Source organism: Cricetulus griseus (genome assembly GCF_003668045.3).
Source record: "Cricetulus griseus strain 17A/GY chromosome 1 unlocalized genomic scaffold, alternate assembly CriGri-PICRH-1.0 chr1_0, whole genome shotgun sequence".
In the NCBI taxonomy this organism is placed as follows: Eukaryota; Metazoa; Chordata; class Mammalia; order Rodentia; family Cricetidae; genus Cricetulus; species Cricetulus griseus.
The window spans coordinates 177201107-177217422 of NW_023276806.1; the positions used below are offsets into that span (position 1 = coordinate 177201107).

Here is a 16316-nt window from a genome sequence, read left to right on the forward strand (position 1 = left end):
GAATCTGCTAGCACCCCACTCTTCAATCCTTTCTGGGGCCGACCCAGGAACTAGGTGAGTGAGTCTCTGCCCTTACCCAACTCCTGCCCAAAACATCACTCACCCAGACCACCACCCCCCACCTGCACCTGCTGGCTTGGGGTAGACACACCCAGGCAGGGAGGAGCTCCCTGCTCCCTGAATCTGGTAGCACCCCACTCTTCCATTCTGCCGACTGACCCAGGAACTAGGTGAGTGAGTCTCTGCCCTTACCCAACTCCTGCCCAAAACATCACTCACCCTGACCACCCTGGGCCTGCATCCACCTGCTTGGGGTAGACACACACAGATAAGGAGGAGCTCCCTGAATCTGGAAACACTCCACTCTTCCATCTCTTTCTGCCAACTGATCCACAATGAGTGAGGAGACTACCATGAGAGGTAAGACCATCCAGAGTTGTCGACAATGAATTCCTGGCACCCACACACCACTGGGTTACAAGAGGAGATAGAGAGACCCCACCTGCACCCACTAAAAGAAGATATGGGAAGAAGACAGAATAAGATTTCACTCAACAACAGAAAGACCAATATGACACAACCAGAATCTAGGGACTCCACTCCAGCAAGATCTGAAAAGCCCAACACAGAGCATGAAGATGAGATGGACCTCAAAAATTATCTCAACAAGATGATACAAACCTTTAAAGAGGAAAAAAGAAAATCCCTTAAAGAAATAGAAGAAAAGGCAAACAAAAAATTACACGAAATGGAGGAAAAGACAAACCAAGAAATTCAAGAAATAAACAAATCTCTTAAAGAATCTAAAGAAAGCCAAGAAGAAACATCCAAACAAGTGAAGGAAGCTCTTGAAACAGTTCAAAGCATGAAAGATGAAATAGACACAATAAAGAAAACACAGAATGAGGCCATGCTGGAAATGGAAAGGCTGGATAAACGATCAGGAACTAAAGATGTGAGTATAAGCAATAGAATTCAAGAGATGGAAGAGAGAATCTCAGCCATTGAAGACTCGCTAGAGGATATACATTCATCAATCAAAGAAAACCTCAAGACCAACATATCCCTAACACAAAATATCCAGGAAATATGGGACACCATAAAAAGACCAAACCTAAGAATAATAGGTAGAAGAAGGTGAAGAAACATTGTTCAAAGGTACAGAAAACATATTCAACAAAATCATAGAAGAAAACTTCCCCAACCTACAGAAGGATATGCCTATGAAAGTATAAGAAGCTTACAGGACACCAAACAGACTGGACCACAAAAAGAAGTCCCCCGGACACATAATAATCAAAACACCAAATCAACAGAATAAAGAGAAAATATTAAGAGCAGCAAAGGAAAAAGGCCAAGTAACATATAAAGGCAAACCAATCAGAATCACACCCAACTTCTCAATGGAAACTCTGAAAGCCAGAAGGTCTTGGATAGATACCCTACAAGCACTAAGGGAGCATGGATGTCAACCCAGACTACTGTACCCAGCAAAACTTTCAATCACTATAGATGGAGAAAACAAGATATTCCATGACAAAAATAGATTTAAACAATACATATTCACAAATCCAGCACTACAGAAGGTTCTGGAAGGAAACCTCCAACCCAACGCACATAACTACACTCACAAAAACACTGGCAATAGATAATCTAATTTTACCAAAAACAAAAAGAAACAGGAGGGTGAAATCCACACTCAATGACACCACCAACAATAAATCCAAAACAAAGAAGAACCAATGAACAATGGACATTAATATCCCTAAATGTCAATGGTCTTAACTTACCCATAAAAAGATATAGGCTAACAGAATGGATACGAAGACAGAATCCATCCTTCTGCTGTTTACAAGAAACACACCTCAATTTCAAAGACAGGCGATACCTCAGAGTAAAAGGATGGGAAAAAATTTTCCAATCAAATGGGCTCAAGAAACAAGCTGGTGTAGCAATCCTAATATCTAAAAAATTAGACTAATTTTAATTATTATTTAATTTAATTATTAATTATTATTATTTAATTTAATTATTATTTAATTTTAATTTTTAATTATCTAAAAGCAATCAAAAGAGATGAAGAAGGGAATTTCATACTCATCACAGGAAAAGTCCATCAAGATTAAGTCTAAATCCTGAATATCTATGCCCCTAATAGGAAAGCACCCACATTTGTAAAAGAAACATTACTAAAGCTCAAGCCACACATAAAGCCACACACACTTATAGTAGGAGACCTCCACACCCCCTTACACCACTAGATAGGACCACCAGACAGAAACTTAACAAAGAAACAAAGGATCTGACAGAAGTTATGACCCAACTGGGTTTAATAGACATCTATAGAACATTCTATCCAAACACAAAAGAATATACCTTCTTCTCAGCGCCACATGGAACCTTCCCAAAAATTGACTACATAGTTGGCAGCAAAGCAAACCTCCACAGTTACAAAAGAATTGAAATAACCCCCTGTATTATCAGACCACCATGCATTAAAGCTAGAATTCAACAGGAATACAAATTGCAGAAAACCTACATTCCCCTGGAAAATGAATAACACCAATTGCACCATTCCTGGGTTGAGGAAGAAATAAAAAAAAAAGAAATTAAAGACTTCCTAGAATTTAATGAGTATATAGACAAAACATACCCAAACTTTTGGGGCACTCTGAAAGCAGTGCTAAGAGGGAAGTTCATAGCACTAAGTGCCCACATGAAGAAACTGGAGGAAAGTCACATTAGAGAATTGACAGAACAACTGAAAGCTTTAGAGCAAAAAGAAACAAACACACCAAGGAGGAGTAGATGCCAGGAAATAATCAACCTGAGAACTGAAATCAACAAAGTAGAAACTAGGAAAATAGTACAAAGAATCAATGAAACAAAGAGTTGGTTCTTTGAGAAGATCAATAAGATAGACAAACCTCTAGCCAAACTAACCAAAAGGCAGAGAGAGAGCATGCTAATTAACAAAATCAGAAATGAAAAGGGGGATATAACAACAAACACTGAGGAAATCCAGAGAATATTCAGGTCATACTTTGAAAACCTGTACTCCACAAAATTCAAAAATCTAAAGTAAATGGACAGCTTTCTGGATAAATATCACTTACCAACATTAAATCAAGATCAGATAAACAGTTTAAATCGACCTATAACCACTAATGAAATAGAAGCAGTCATCAAAAGCCTCCCAACCAAAAAAAGCCCAGGGCCAGATGGCTTCACTGTAGAATTCTACCAGAAATTCAAATAAGAGCTAATTCCAGTATTCCTCAAACACAATAGAAGCAGATGGGATAGAGGCTACAATCACTTTGATACCCAAGCCACACAAATATATGACTAAGAAAGAGAACTACAGACTGATATCCCTCATGAACATTGATGCTAAAATACTCAATGAAATATTGGCGAACCGAATCCAAGAACATATCAGAAAAATCATCCACTATGATCAAGTAGGCTTCATCCCAGGGATGCAAGGATGGTTCAACATAAGAAAATCCATCAATGTAATCCACCACATAAACAAACTGAAAAAGCCTTTGACAAAATCCAACATCCCTTCATGATAAAGATCTTGGAGAGAACAGGAATAACAGAAACATATCTAAACATGATAAACGCTATATACACCAAACCAATAGCCAACATCAAACTAAATGGAGAGAAACTCAAAGCGTTTCCTCTAAAATCAGGAACAAGACAAGGCTGTCCACTCTCTTCAATATTGTACTTGAAGTTCTGGCTAGAGCAATAAGACAAGAAAAGGGGATCAAAGGGATACAAATTGGAAAGGATGAAGTCAAACTTTCACTATTTGCAGAAGACATGATAGTCTACAATAGTGATCCGAAAAACTCTACCAGAGAACGCCTACGGCTGATAAACACCTTCAGCAAGGTAGCAGGATACAAAATTAACTCAAAAAAATCAGTAGCCCTACTATATACAGATGATAAATCCAATGAGAAAGAAATCAGGGAAACATCACCTTTCACAATATCCACAAGCAACATAAAATATCTTGGGGTAACACTAACCAAAAAAGTGAAAGACCTGTACAATAAGAACTTTGAGACTTTAAAGAAAGAAATTAAAGAAGATACCAGAAAATGGAAAGATCTCCCATGCTCTTAGATAGGTAGAATCAACATAGCAAAAATGGCAATCCTGCCAAAAGCAATCTACAGATTCAATGCAATCCCCATCAAAATCCCAACACAGTTTTCACAGACATTGAAAGAACAATACTCAACTTTATATGGAAAAATAAAAAACCCAGGATAGCCAAAACAACTCTTTACAATAAAGGATCTTCTGGAGGCATCACCATCCCCGACTTCAAGCTCTACTATAGAGCCATAGTTCTGAAAACAGTTTTGTATTGGCACAAAAATAGACAGATAGACCAATGGAATCGAATTGAAAACCCTGATATTGACCCACCCACCTACGAATACCTTATTTTTGACAAAGGTGCTATATCTATACAATGGAAAAAAGATAGCATCTTCAATAAATGGTGTTGGTACAATTGGATTTGGACATGCAGAAAATTGCAGATAGATCCATATATGTCACCATGCACAAAACTTAAGTGCAAATGGATCAAAGATCTCAGCATAAATCCAGCCACACTGAATCTTCTGGAAGAGAAAGTGGGAATTACCCTTGAACAAATTGGCACAGGAGATTGCTTCCTGAACATTACGCCAGTAGTACAGACATTGAGGTCTGCAATCAATAAATGGGACCTCCTGAAACTGAGAAGCTTCTGCAAGGCAAAGGAAACAGTGAGTAGGACAAAACGACCACCCACAGAATGGGAAAAGATCTTCACCAATCCCACATCTGACAGAGGACTGATTTCCAAAAAAATATAAGGAGCTCAAGAAGCTAGCCATCAAAACACTAAACAATGAAATTAAAAAGTGGGGTGCAGAACTAAATAGAGAATTCTCAACAGAGGAATCTGAAATGGCTGAAAGACACTTAAGAAAGTGCTCAAAATCCTTGGCCATCAGAGAAATGCAACTCAAAACAACTCTGAGATACCACCTCACACCTGTCAGAATGGCTAAAATCAAAAATACCAATGACAATCTATGCTGGAGAGGATGTGGAGAAAAGGAACACTCCTCCATTGCTGGTGGGAGTGTGAACTTATAAGACCACTCTGGAAATCAGTATGGTGGTTGCTCAGAAAAATGGGAATCAGTCTACCTCAAGATCCAGCCATTCCTCTCTTGGGTATATACCCAAATAGTGCATGTTCATACAACAAGGACATATGTTCAACCATGTTCATAGCAGCATTGTTTGTAATAGCCAGAACCTGGAAGCAACCTAGATGGCCCTCAAATGAAGAATGGATTGAGAAAATGTGGTACATTTATACAATGGAGTACTACTCAGCAGAAAAAAGTAATGGAATCTTGAAATTTGCAGGCAAATGGATGGAACTAGAAGAAACCATCCTGAGTGAGGTAACCCAGTCACAAAAAGACAAACATGGTATGTACTCACTCATATATGAATTTTAGACATAGAGCAAAGGATTACCAGCCTATAATCCTCTTCACCAAAGAAACTAGGAAACATGAAGGACTCTAAGTGATAAATGGTCCCCAGGAATGGAAGCGGCATGAACTCCTGAACTAATTGGGAGCATGAGGGTAGGGGGGAAGGAGCTGCTACAATAAGAACAAAAGAGGAGTAGAGGAGAGGAAATGGAGGGGCAGAAATATTGAGTTGGAAAGAGAGCAGGATGAGAGATACCATATCAGAGGGAGCCACTATAGGTCCAAGAAGAGATCTGGAACCAGGGAGATCTCCAGAGACCTACAAGAATGACAGGATCTGACAATCCAGGCAATGGTGGAGAGGATAACCTAAAAGCCCTTCCCCTAAAATGAGATTGATGACTTCTCTTTATGCCATCCTAGAGCCCTCACTCAGTGGCTGATGGAAGCAGAGACAGACATCCACAGATATACACTGAGCCGAAACCGGGAATTTATTTGAAGAGAGGGAGGAATGAAGAGCGATGGGGTCTGTACCAGGTTGGAGAAACCCACAGGAACAGTTGGCCTGAACAAGGGAGAGCACATCGACCTCAGATGCTGTTGGGGAGGCCAGTACAAAACTGATCCAGACCCCTGGACATGGATGTCAATAAGGAGGCCTCTGCACTCCAGGGAGCCTCTGGTGGTGGATTAATATTTTTCCTTGGTGCAAGAAGGGACATTGATAGCCCATCCCACGTGAAGGGTTACACTCTGGCCCTGGACACAAGAGGAAGGGCCCAGGAACAGCACAGGAAGATTTGGTGGACTTTGCAGAGCCCCCGTTGAGGGCCCTACCCTGCCTGGGGAGTGGTGGGTGGAGGAAGTGGGGGTAGGCTGGGAGTGGGGGAGGAGGGATGGGGTGAGGGAAGGGAGAGGGAGAAGGGACTTACATGTGAAACAAGCTTGTTCCCTAACTAGAACTAATAAATAAATTTTTTAAAAAAAGGATTTTGTGTTAAGAATATAATGCAAAATTGTTTGTATCTGTGTAGATAACGTAAAATCTGGGTGCATCTGGGGTTTAAAGGTCCAACTACCAAAAGAATTAGGCTCATAGTAACTCACACCAGAGGTACCAGTGAGCCCCAAATTTTTGTTGATGAGTTACCAGGAGTAAGTAGTTTCAGCAAGTTGTCAACTTTGAATATGGAATGCTCTATACAGTTTTTTTGTGCTAATGACTAAGTTTCATCTTGGTGATATCAGGAAGTAAAGAAATCTTCAAATGTTGGGGACTAATGACAAGTCTTCATGTTACTAGGCAGTGTCCTAGAAAGGAATTTTGTGAGTCCAATATTTCTTTTCTTCTTTCCTCTCTTCTCTTTTTTATCACTACTTTCCTCTTCCTCTCTCTGCCCATGTGGTGAGCTGCATTTTCCTTGTCATGCATCACTGCTGTGTCTCAGAGCTTTCCAGGGTTAGTAGCAATAAAACAAACAAATCATAAACTAGAATCTTCCAAATCCTGAGCATGTTAGGGAAAACAAAGAAAGAATGTGCCGTGGTTTGAATATGATTTGGCTTGTAGATTTGAATGCTTGGTGACCAGGAAGTGGCACTATTAGGAGGTGTGGCCTTATTGAAGCAGGCATAGCTTTGTTGGAGGGAATGTGTCAGTGTGGGTGGGTGGACTTTGAGGTTTCAAATGCTCAAGCCCAGCCCAGTGACTTGGTTCTCTTTCTTCCTTCTGCTTGCCTATCATGATACAGACCTCTCAGTTCTTACTCTAGCACCATGTCTTCCTACATGCTGTCAAGTTTCCTGCCATGACAATAAAAGACTAAACCTGTGAACCAGTAAGCCAACCCCAATTAAATGTTTTCCTTTATAAGAGTTGCCAAGGGCATGGTGTCTCTTCACAGCAATAGAACATAGACTAAGATAGAATGTTTAGATAGTATTAATAAATTAGTTTCAGGGATTCATGAAACTCTATCTTTGAGACAGATATGAATAAATTTTCAGACTTTATAACCCATGAAGGAACACAGGAATATTAGAAAAGACACTCAGCCAACTCTCAGAACTGTAAAAAATGAAACAGTATATTTCCAGATAACTATTTTTAAGTGATATGCTGTACAGCAAAACAAAATAGAAGAAGCATGTAGATCTGAAAAGTTGGTTATGAACTGAAAATAGAGACATGAATTTACTAGTTTAGGGAATCACACTAAGAAATCAGAGGCACAGCACTTATCCTCAAGAAATACAAACAGAGATAGAAGATGGCAAAGAAAGACTTATAGTATATGAGGGGAACAAGGAATGATGTCACACCACTGTGATGTTAATTCTCCCAAAGGGGAAGCAAAGAGTTTACTAATTTAGGATCAACAGGCTACTTATAATCTCCATGGAAAAAAAGAGGAAGGTAATGGAAGAGAAGGGAAGGGATGGGAGGGGATGAAAAGGTAGTTAACAGATAAGGGAGCATTTTATCTAAAGTAAATCAGAGTGCATTCTAAAATGATGCTCTTTTCTTCTCAGCTGTCAAATCAAAGATGTGAAGGAATTGTTTAGGAGAAGAATAAAGACAAATAATGTATGTTCAAAGACCCAGAGAAAGAAAAAGTCTATGCATAGACTATTTTGAATAATACATAAAACATGTACCAAAAATGTTATCTTTTGGAAATAGACATAAAAATTTAGTCACATTTTAAAGAGATTACTGAAATGTTTTAAGGAGTTTTACTTTTTATCTTGGGAAAATAGGAACCAATCAAATAATTATGTGACATAACATAGATATGTATCAAAGTATACTGAGTGACCATATTTGCTATTGAATAAAAGTTCTGTCAATAAAGAGAAGCTAGTGAAAGGAATCTGGAAACAAGAAAGCTTTTGTGAAGATGGATGTAAAACATTAGATGAGATCTGATGAAAAATAGCTTGAAACAGTGATTTTAAAGGTGAAGACTATTTATCAAATAATTAAAATCCAAACAATGTGATATGGATTTAATCAGACAAAACCTATGAGGTAAGTCTTCAATCCACATTTGTCTCACATTTTCTAAAGGGCACACAGTGTGTGATGTTCTGCAAAGTAGTAGATGATGCTGGCCATAGGGTACTTGAAGGTTATATTTTCTTGTAGAGGGTTGTATTGCCTCAAGAGAGTGATGTATTATATACAGAACTCTCACAAAGGTTAAAGTAGAAGTAGGTTTTACGAAAAACTAATCAAGCCATATTTAAATAATTAAATTTAAATTGTTTCTGAGTACCTCTTTGTAGTAGACATATTGATCTAGGATCCACTTATTTATTTATTTATTTATTTATTTATTTATTTTTGGTTTTTCAAGACAGGGTTTCTCTGTGGCTTTGGAGGCTGTCCTGGGACTAGCTCTTGTAGACCAGGCTGGTCTCGAACTCACAAAGATACACTTATCTCTGTCTCCCCAGTGCTGGGATTAAAGGTATGTGCCACCAATGCCCGGCTAAATAGGGCCCACTTATAATGTTTGATAATATTTGGGCTTTGTGTGCATTTAATGATCATCCAGATATATTTTGTAGCTGTAGTAAAGTGCCAGATAGGTGAGATTTTAGTCAAGAGATGCACACAAGTTTGAATAAGCAGACAGAAACCAATATAGTCCTGAATAACACAATGTACAGAATAAGCAAAGGAAAATGCTGGTGTTGTATGGAAGAAGAAGAGGTGGAAGAAAAGTGTAGTTTGTGTAATTCAGTAGACTGTAGTATCTTAGGAACCAAAAGATGAATGTGGTGGCTGGAGGGATAGCCCAGTGGTTGACAGTTATTAATCTAGAAGACCCAAGTTCTATTCCCAGCATCCATGTGGTAGCTAACAACCATGTGTGACTCCAGTTCTAGAAGATCTAACACCTTTTTCTGGATTCTAGAAGCAACAAACTCATATGGTGCACAGACATACATGTAGGCAGAATTCCCATACATATAAATAAAATAAATGCAACTTTAAAAAAGCTAAGTGGGATTTTTAAAAGCAAAGAGTAACTTTTACTTACAACAACAAAAATATGATTATGTGAGGCCACAACCAAACTACATCCTTGAATATCATTAAAGCAGAATAATATGTTTTGGTGGAATCACACTTTATACTGAACTATACTCAAGAATATATGACAACAGCAAGAGTTAAAAACAATGCTGAAGGGGCTGGAGAGATGGCTCAGCGGTTAAGAGCACTGACTGTTCTTCCAGAGGTCCTGAGTTCAATTCCCAGCAACCACAAGATGGGAAGAAGTAAAATATCCGGAGCTGATATAAGGAGGGTAAACTCCAAAGAGGACCACAGCCACCCTCAAGAATGAGTTTTACAGATGAGACCCTTGCTGACTCCCCACTTCCTGATCCAGAGAAAGGAGATGTGTGGGAGTGTGAATAATATCAGCAGGAGACATGCTACGATTGTGCCTGAAAATGAAAAATTTTGGTTAAGCCAAGAGGTAGAAAAATGTCACAAGATAGGTTAAGAAAAAAAAGAGGACTTTTGTAATTGATATTTTTTGTAAGTGAAGCATATTGGGGGCAGAACTGAAAGATCTCAGTACAGAAGACTGCATAAGATTAGCCTATTGAACAAGCTGGGTAAGATGCTGATAGGCATGAAGGAAAGGATAAATACTTGTTTACATGAGCTTCCATTCTAGGCAATAACAAGGACCACAGGAGATAAGAGATTGAGTGTGCCTATGTTTTCCACAATTAGATTCAGATACATTCATCTAATAAACAAGTGTTGAGCAAGAAATGTGGAGTCCTCATCAGGGATTCAAGCCAAGATTTACACTGTCACTTTAGCAGAGGTCAAATAGGAAAAAAGAACGTCTTGGGTCAAACATCAGAGGTCAAATAAAAAAGAGTATTGGGCAGTTGAAGAGTCCTAGGAGAGAGAGAAGGTCTTATGGCACTGTGACTGGGAAAAGTCAAAGACCATCTGGGAAAATGGTGCCATAGACAAAGTGCTTCCTGCACAAGCATGAGGATTTGCATTCAGACCAACATAGAAGGTGAGCACAGACAGCCTGCTGTCCTGTAATCCCAGAGCCAGAGGGGCCAAACAGGAGCCTTGTGTCCTGTAATCCAAGAGCTGCAGGGGCAGAAACAGGAGCCTGGTATTCTGTAATCCCAGAGGAGAGGCAGAGACAGGACAATTCCTGGAGTTTTCTGGCCAGCTAACCAAGCCAAATTGATGGACTCCATACTTGTTGAGACAACCTATCTCAAAAAGTAAGGCAGAGAGCATTTGAAAAAGACCCCTGATGTCCATCTCTGGCTCACACATGGACATTTACCAACACTACACACAAATATAAGTAAGTAAATCAGTAAGTCAGAGATCCTATTTCCACAGAATGCTTTCTAGGGTCACACTGTAGCCAAAATACACTAATTCCAAATTGAGGTTTAATGCACAGTCTTAGGGCTTGAGTGGAAATGTGGGGTCTGGTGAACAGAAGGTTGTAGAGTGTAGAGCATGCTCTGATCTCCGGGGATCACTCTGAAGAAGACACATGGATTGCAACTAAGACAGAAAGCCATTTTTATTTTTAAAACCTTTTTCTTACATTTTTAAAAGTCATACTAGGCAAAGCTCTGACACTTCTTGAGTACAATGTACAGATAAATGTGTACATGCATTTTAACAGTTGTCTGAAATATAAATAAGATCTGTGCTAGGACACAACTCAGTTTACAATTAATGCTAAGTTAATATCATATATAATTAGAAAACTATATAATTGTGAAAAATCACAGTTTGTACAAAAAGTATGATGGATAAAAACAGCTGATCATCTTTCAACAATCTCCACAATTATCACCTGTATTTTCAAGTGGGCCTGGATCACATGCTAATTGCAGGAAGGAGTGATTTTGCTTGCTTCTTCAGTGTTTTGACTGAGAGCCTATTCCTATTTTGTCAAGTTACCAAGCACACATTCTACCAGTTGGGGCACTGCCAGAAGTGTAGGAAGCAACATGTGCTCCCTGCATTAACTGAAGTTTTAGTAATCCTGATGAAGGTGCTTTCACTTTGTTCATTAAAACCATTTCAAAATGTTTTCTTTGAAATTGGCTATATGTATGTATACATACATATCTCCCAAATTAACTTCTATTTAGGGGCTACTTTTTGCTCTGAAAATGAAGAGGCAGAAGCAACTCTCAAACTAATTAGTGGAAAAACTTAATTTAATCAGGAAAGAACACTTGGGGCAATGTCAGGCTTATTCTGAAAGTGGAACAAGACAAGGGGGAAATGTCAGAGACTTTAATTATCTGAAGCAAAGTTTGAGCAAACATTCAATGCACCGTTGGAGTATAACTAAATCATCTTCAGAGTCTCATTTTAATGTAACAGTTATAAAATAAATAAAATATATAAATGCTAAAATCATCTTACTTTCATCAATGACAAAATCTTTAGTTTTATTCAAAAAGCGGTAGGCATTTGGTTTTCCAGCCACATCTTTGTCATAAGCACGGCTTAGTTCTGTTCCAGGAAGACTATTTTCAGGCAAATTCACAGGGTTGATTAATATCTGAATGTCTGCCACAATATTGGAAAACACTAAAGCTGTAACACAGAAAGACTTAAGTAGAACCAAGAACAATGAAACACTTTACCAACAGTCATTCCATAGGTTTGTGCTCATTACTGACTGCAGTTGATGAAAAGGCTGCATGTAAAACCAAACTAGCATTGGTTTTCCCTTTAAATGACATTTAATGCATTGTTTTTTCTGTTAGGCCTTGTGCAATGAATTTTGACTGAAGACCAAGTTATTCTATCTTTAATTTATTTCTTCATTCAATCAAGCTGTTGAACTATTACCAAGTACAATGACTATTCCTGTCCAAAGGAAATTTCACCAATTTCCTCTGTGTTATTGATCATTCAGTCAAGGAATTTTGTGTTTTGACTTAAACTTCATTTTAATAGAAAGCTTATTACATTTTTATTTGAAACACCACTTCAAAACATCGGTGCAATGCCTTTTTTCATTTTATTTGCCTTATTATTTGCATCATCATGAAAAAAGACTCTGTTTTACTTTAGATGTGACTCATTATAGATTCATAACTCCACACCTCCTCAGCAAAAAGCAGAATAAATAAGAAGTCAAAGAACACTAACTGAAACTAAAAGCATCCAAGTACAGATCCAATTCTTCAATACCCACAGTTGTCGAAAGGCAAAAAAAAAAAAAAAAAAAATCAACAAATGTAAACTCACCTCCCCATATTAAGAAAATCTTGAAGATATTCATACTCAGGCTGGCTTCTCTGATGCCCACACCAAGGCCTACTAACAAATGTACAATTTTGCCTATTTATGCAAACTCAGTCTTCATACAAGTTAAGCCAGCAGGTCAATAAGCTGTTACTCAACCATGATGACAGTAGATTTACTCTATTTATCTGAGTGACTACGTGCACAGGTCGTATTTCAGCTCTTGTGCTTGTTCCCAAACTAATCTGGTAAGATTATCTGCAAAGCCAGGATCATTATGTACCACACATTTAGTTCACACCTTTCCAGTTGATGGGTGGTTTCCTATGGAGAATTTTTGGCAAGAAGTCAGGTGTTCTCTTTTTTAATCCTTCCTGATCTAGAAAGCCCATGCATTTTTTCAAACCCTGCCAGAGACATTGCAGCTGACATTGGCTGTACAACCACCTCTGTAGTTATGGCTGCTGACTAGTTGCAAGGAGCGACAAGAGCCACACTTCAGTAGCTCATAACCCAACAAACATAAAGAAGAGATAAAAGTAACTGTACCTCTCAGAGAGGAAGTAGGGATCAATAGAAAAGCATGGAAGTTCAGTTCAGAAAGAAACACTTTTAAAGAGAGAAAACTCATCAGAGAGGTAGCATTTTTTTACAGCAAAAGTCTCCTAAAATCTTGTTAGACAAAGGATTGCTTATCCTTCCCAGTATTTATGTGTTTGCATGCTTTTAATATTCATCTGCAGTTTGACATTATTTAGAATTATCCACATGATCTAGAATAAATGTAAAAGAATTACATAATTATTTAAGTATTGTCACACATTTATGATCATAAACACATTGAAAGTGATATAAATATGCCACACTAAAATGTTTTCTGTTTCTCAGCTATTGCAAATGATGTTTTTATAATGTGAATTATTATTATTTTGTGATACTAATGAGATGAAGAGTGAAGTAAATAAAAAGCAAATAGTATTTCTGTTAAAACTCATTTCTTATTTTGTCCATGAACTATTCGAAGAGAATTTTACTTAACATTTTATTTCGAACATATATTTATGCCATATAGAATGCAAAGATAATACAGCTCACTAAATGCCTTAAAATACATTGAAAAATTAATAAACATTCCAATTAAAGTTATAATTTTTATGTTTAATATATCTTTTCTTTTGAACTATTTAATGCATGTAAACAATTATGAACACTGAAATCTCCACTCCCCACTTTGGTTTGCCCTGAACACTTCCTATAGATCCCCTTCCCCTCATGATCTCTGTTTTGTTTGCATAACTCACTGAGTTCAGTTAATGCTGACTGTTGGGATGCTTCGTGGTCTTGGTGGCTTCATCTTGTGCAGCTAACCATAACTGCAAGTTCATGAGTGTAGCAGTCATGCCCACAGGACAGTATGCTGTGGCATTCTTCCCTACCATCCAGTTCTTAACATTATTATCACTCATTCTTCCATAATTCTCTCTGAGCCTGTGTTAGGGTAGAAATGATGATATAAATGATCCATTTGGAGCTGAATGAACATCAGTCACTTATTTTTTGCACAAGTGACTGTTATTTTCGTTTTTTAATGGTTTTATATATTCATATCTGAGGCCAAAGTTCATATGATTGAGCTAGAAAGATGGCTTGGTGGTTAAGAATGCTTGCTGTGCAATAATGAGTGCTACCTCAGATACCCATGCACATGGCAAGCCAGGTGTCTGCACATTGTTAATTTCAACTCTAAGCAGTGTACAGACGTTGTGTGATCCTTGGAATTTCCAGGCTTTCAGGCAAACCTAACAGAGGAGAGTCCTGGGTTCAGGCAGAGACCTTATTTCAAAAAGTAGGCAGGGGATCATAAAGGAGCCATAAGATGCTTTCTTCTAGCCTCCATTGTCAAACCCAGATGTACACACACACGTACATTCACACAGATATTAAGTAATATTTAAAATTCCTATTACGTATATACTTGCAAGTTACTACAGTTGGAAAGGGTGTCAAACTTGTCTCAGAAAAACAGACATAATGGAAGAAGTGTAGTATTTGGCACATATCAAACAAATACTCAAAAGCACTGAATAGCAACAGTTGTAAAACAGTGATAAGGTTTAAAATTTACTGCCATGTTCCATTCAAAATTCCCCTCCTGATATTTGAGAGCTTGTCTAGAGTTTAAATTTGCTATGATAAACAATGGAATGTAGCCTTAAAATACAACCCCCTAACTGAGAAGCTTTCTGCAATTAATAACTTATGGAGAAAGGAAAATGAGTTTTCTTTAATCGAGTGTCACTGGGTACATCATCCCCACTACAGGGCAGACTCTGTGACCAGGAAGCAGCCAGCCAACACAAAGCAGAACCCGTAGTTGTATTTGTCATGTTTTTGCTTTGTATCTCTTGACTAGTTGCCTTTGTTTCCTTTGGCCATTTTTGTTATATTTTTTTTGTATGAGGGGTCGAAAACGGGGGAGCATGAAATAGGATGGGTAGGGAGGTGGGGAGCACCTGGGAAGAATTGGGGGAGGTGAGGAATATAGCCAAAATATATTGTATGTAAAACATCTAAGAAAAAAATTTTAAAAATAGAATGGTTACATGCATTATATATACATATATTTCAAATATGACTTTCTATAATATGAGTTTCTTTATATAAAATAGTTGCTTTCTTATTCCTCCTTAAATGACACATATATCTTTATAGGATTGATACACTATAGTTTCTTATAATCAGACACAAGGTGCTTACATATTATGGAAAATAATAAAATGTATATTAAATTCATATATAAGGACAGTTGCTTAATAATAAATATAAGACGACATCGTATGAGCATTGAAGAATTAGCTATTTACTCTCATCTTTCTTCTTTTACTGTGGTGGTTTGTTTATGTGTGTGTTTCTGCCTTACTTGGCACAAATTCTAAGCATGTTGCTAATTTTCTCTGAGCTTACTTTGCTTCAGCAATGGGTCTGGATTCAGATTTACTGGATGAAATCTGGAGGTGCATTATCACTGTTTCAGAACTAGGGGGCAATCCAAGTCTAAGTTTCTCTCCTCTGCACTATTGGTGCATTTTGGTGAACGAACCAGGAAAAAGTGCCTTGAGAGATTGTTCTCTTCTCACAAGCCTCACCTTGAGGAAAGAGTAACAGAGATGCCTCATGAATCTGTGGTCACAGTGTCAGTTTCTCCCTGCCTTTGGGCAGTGACAGACTAACTCCAGACTCCAGCATCATGACTGTGATTAATAGTGTCCTTCTGCTGTGTCTTAGTATGTGCCAACTACCTATAAAGACACGCATGGCACTAGATTCCCATTAACACTATCTCACTCAAGTTGACTTTTCTCCAAGACTACAGTACCCAGGCACAAGTTAGCTGACTGGGGTAGGAATTCCATCAGAGGAGGCTATATGCTATGCTAGAGTCCCTGTGCTCAGGTTGCCTCAAAGGGGTCACTCTCAGGATCTGCCCAGGGTAAGGTTTT

General features: G+C 38.1%; 1 protein-coding gene across 1 annotated transcript in view; it reads right to left on the reverse strand.

Moving 5' to 3' along the window:
• LOC103162716 (cadherin-related family member 3) overlaps window positions 1-12853 on the reverse strand; it is a 101427-nt gene extending 88574 nt beyond the window's left edge. The window contains exons 1-2 of the mRNA XM_035451504.1: window positions 12820-12853; window positions 11986-12153 (exon numbers count right to left, since the gene is read on the reverse strand). Of these exons, the coding sequence (XP_035307395.1) occupies window positions 11986-12153; window positions 12820-12853 (202 nt within the window). The remainder of the gene's footprint in view (window positions 1-11985; window positions 12154-12819) is intronic.
• Window positions 12854-16316: the final 3463 nt, after the last annotated feature.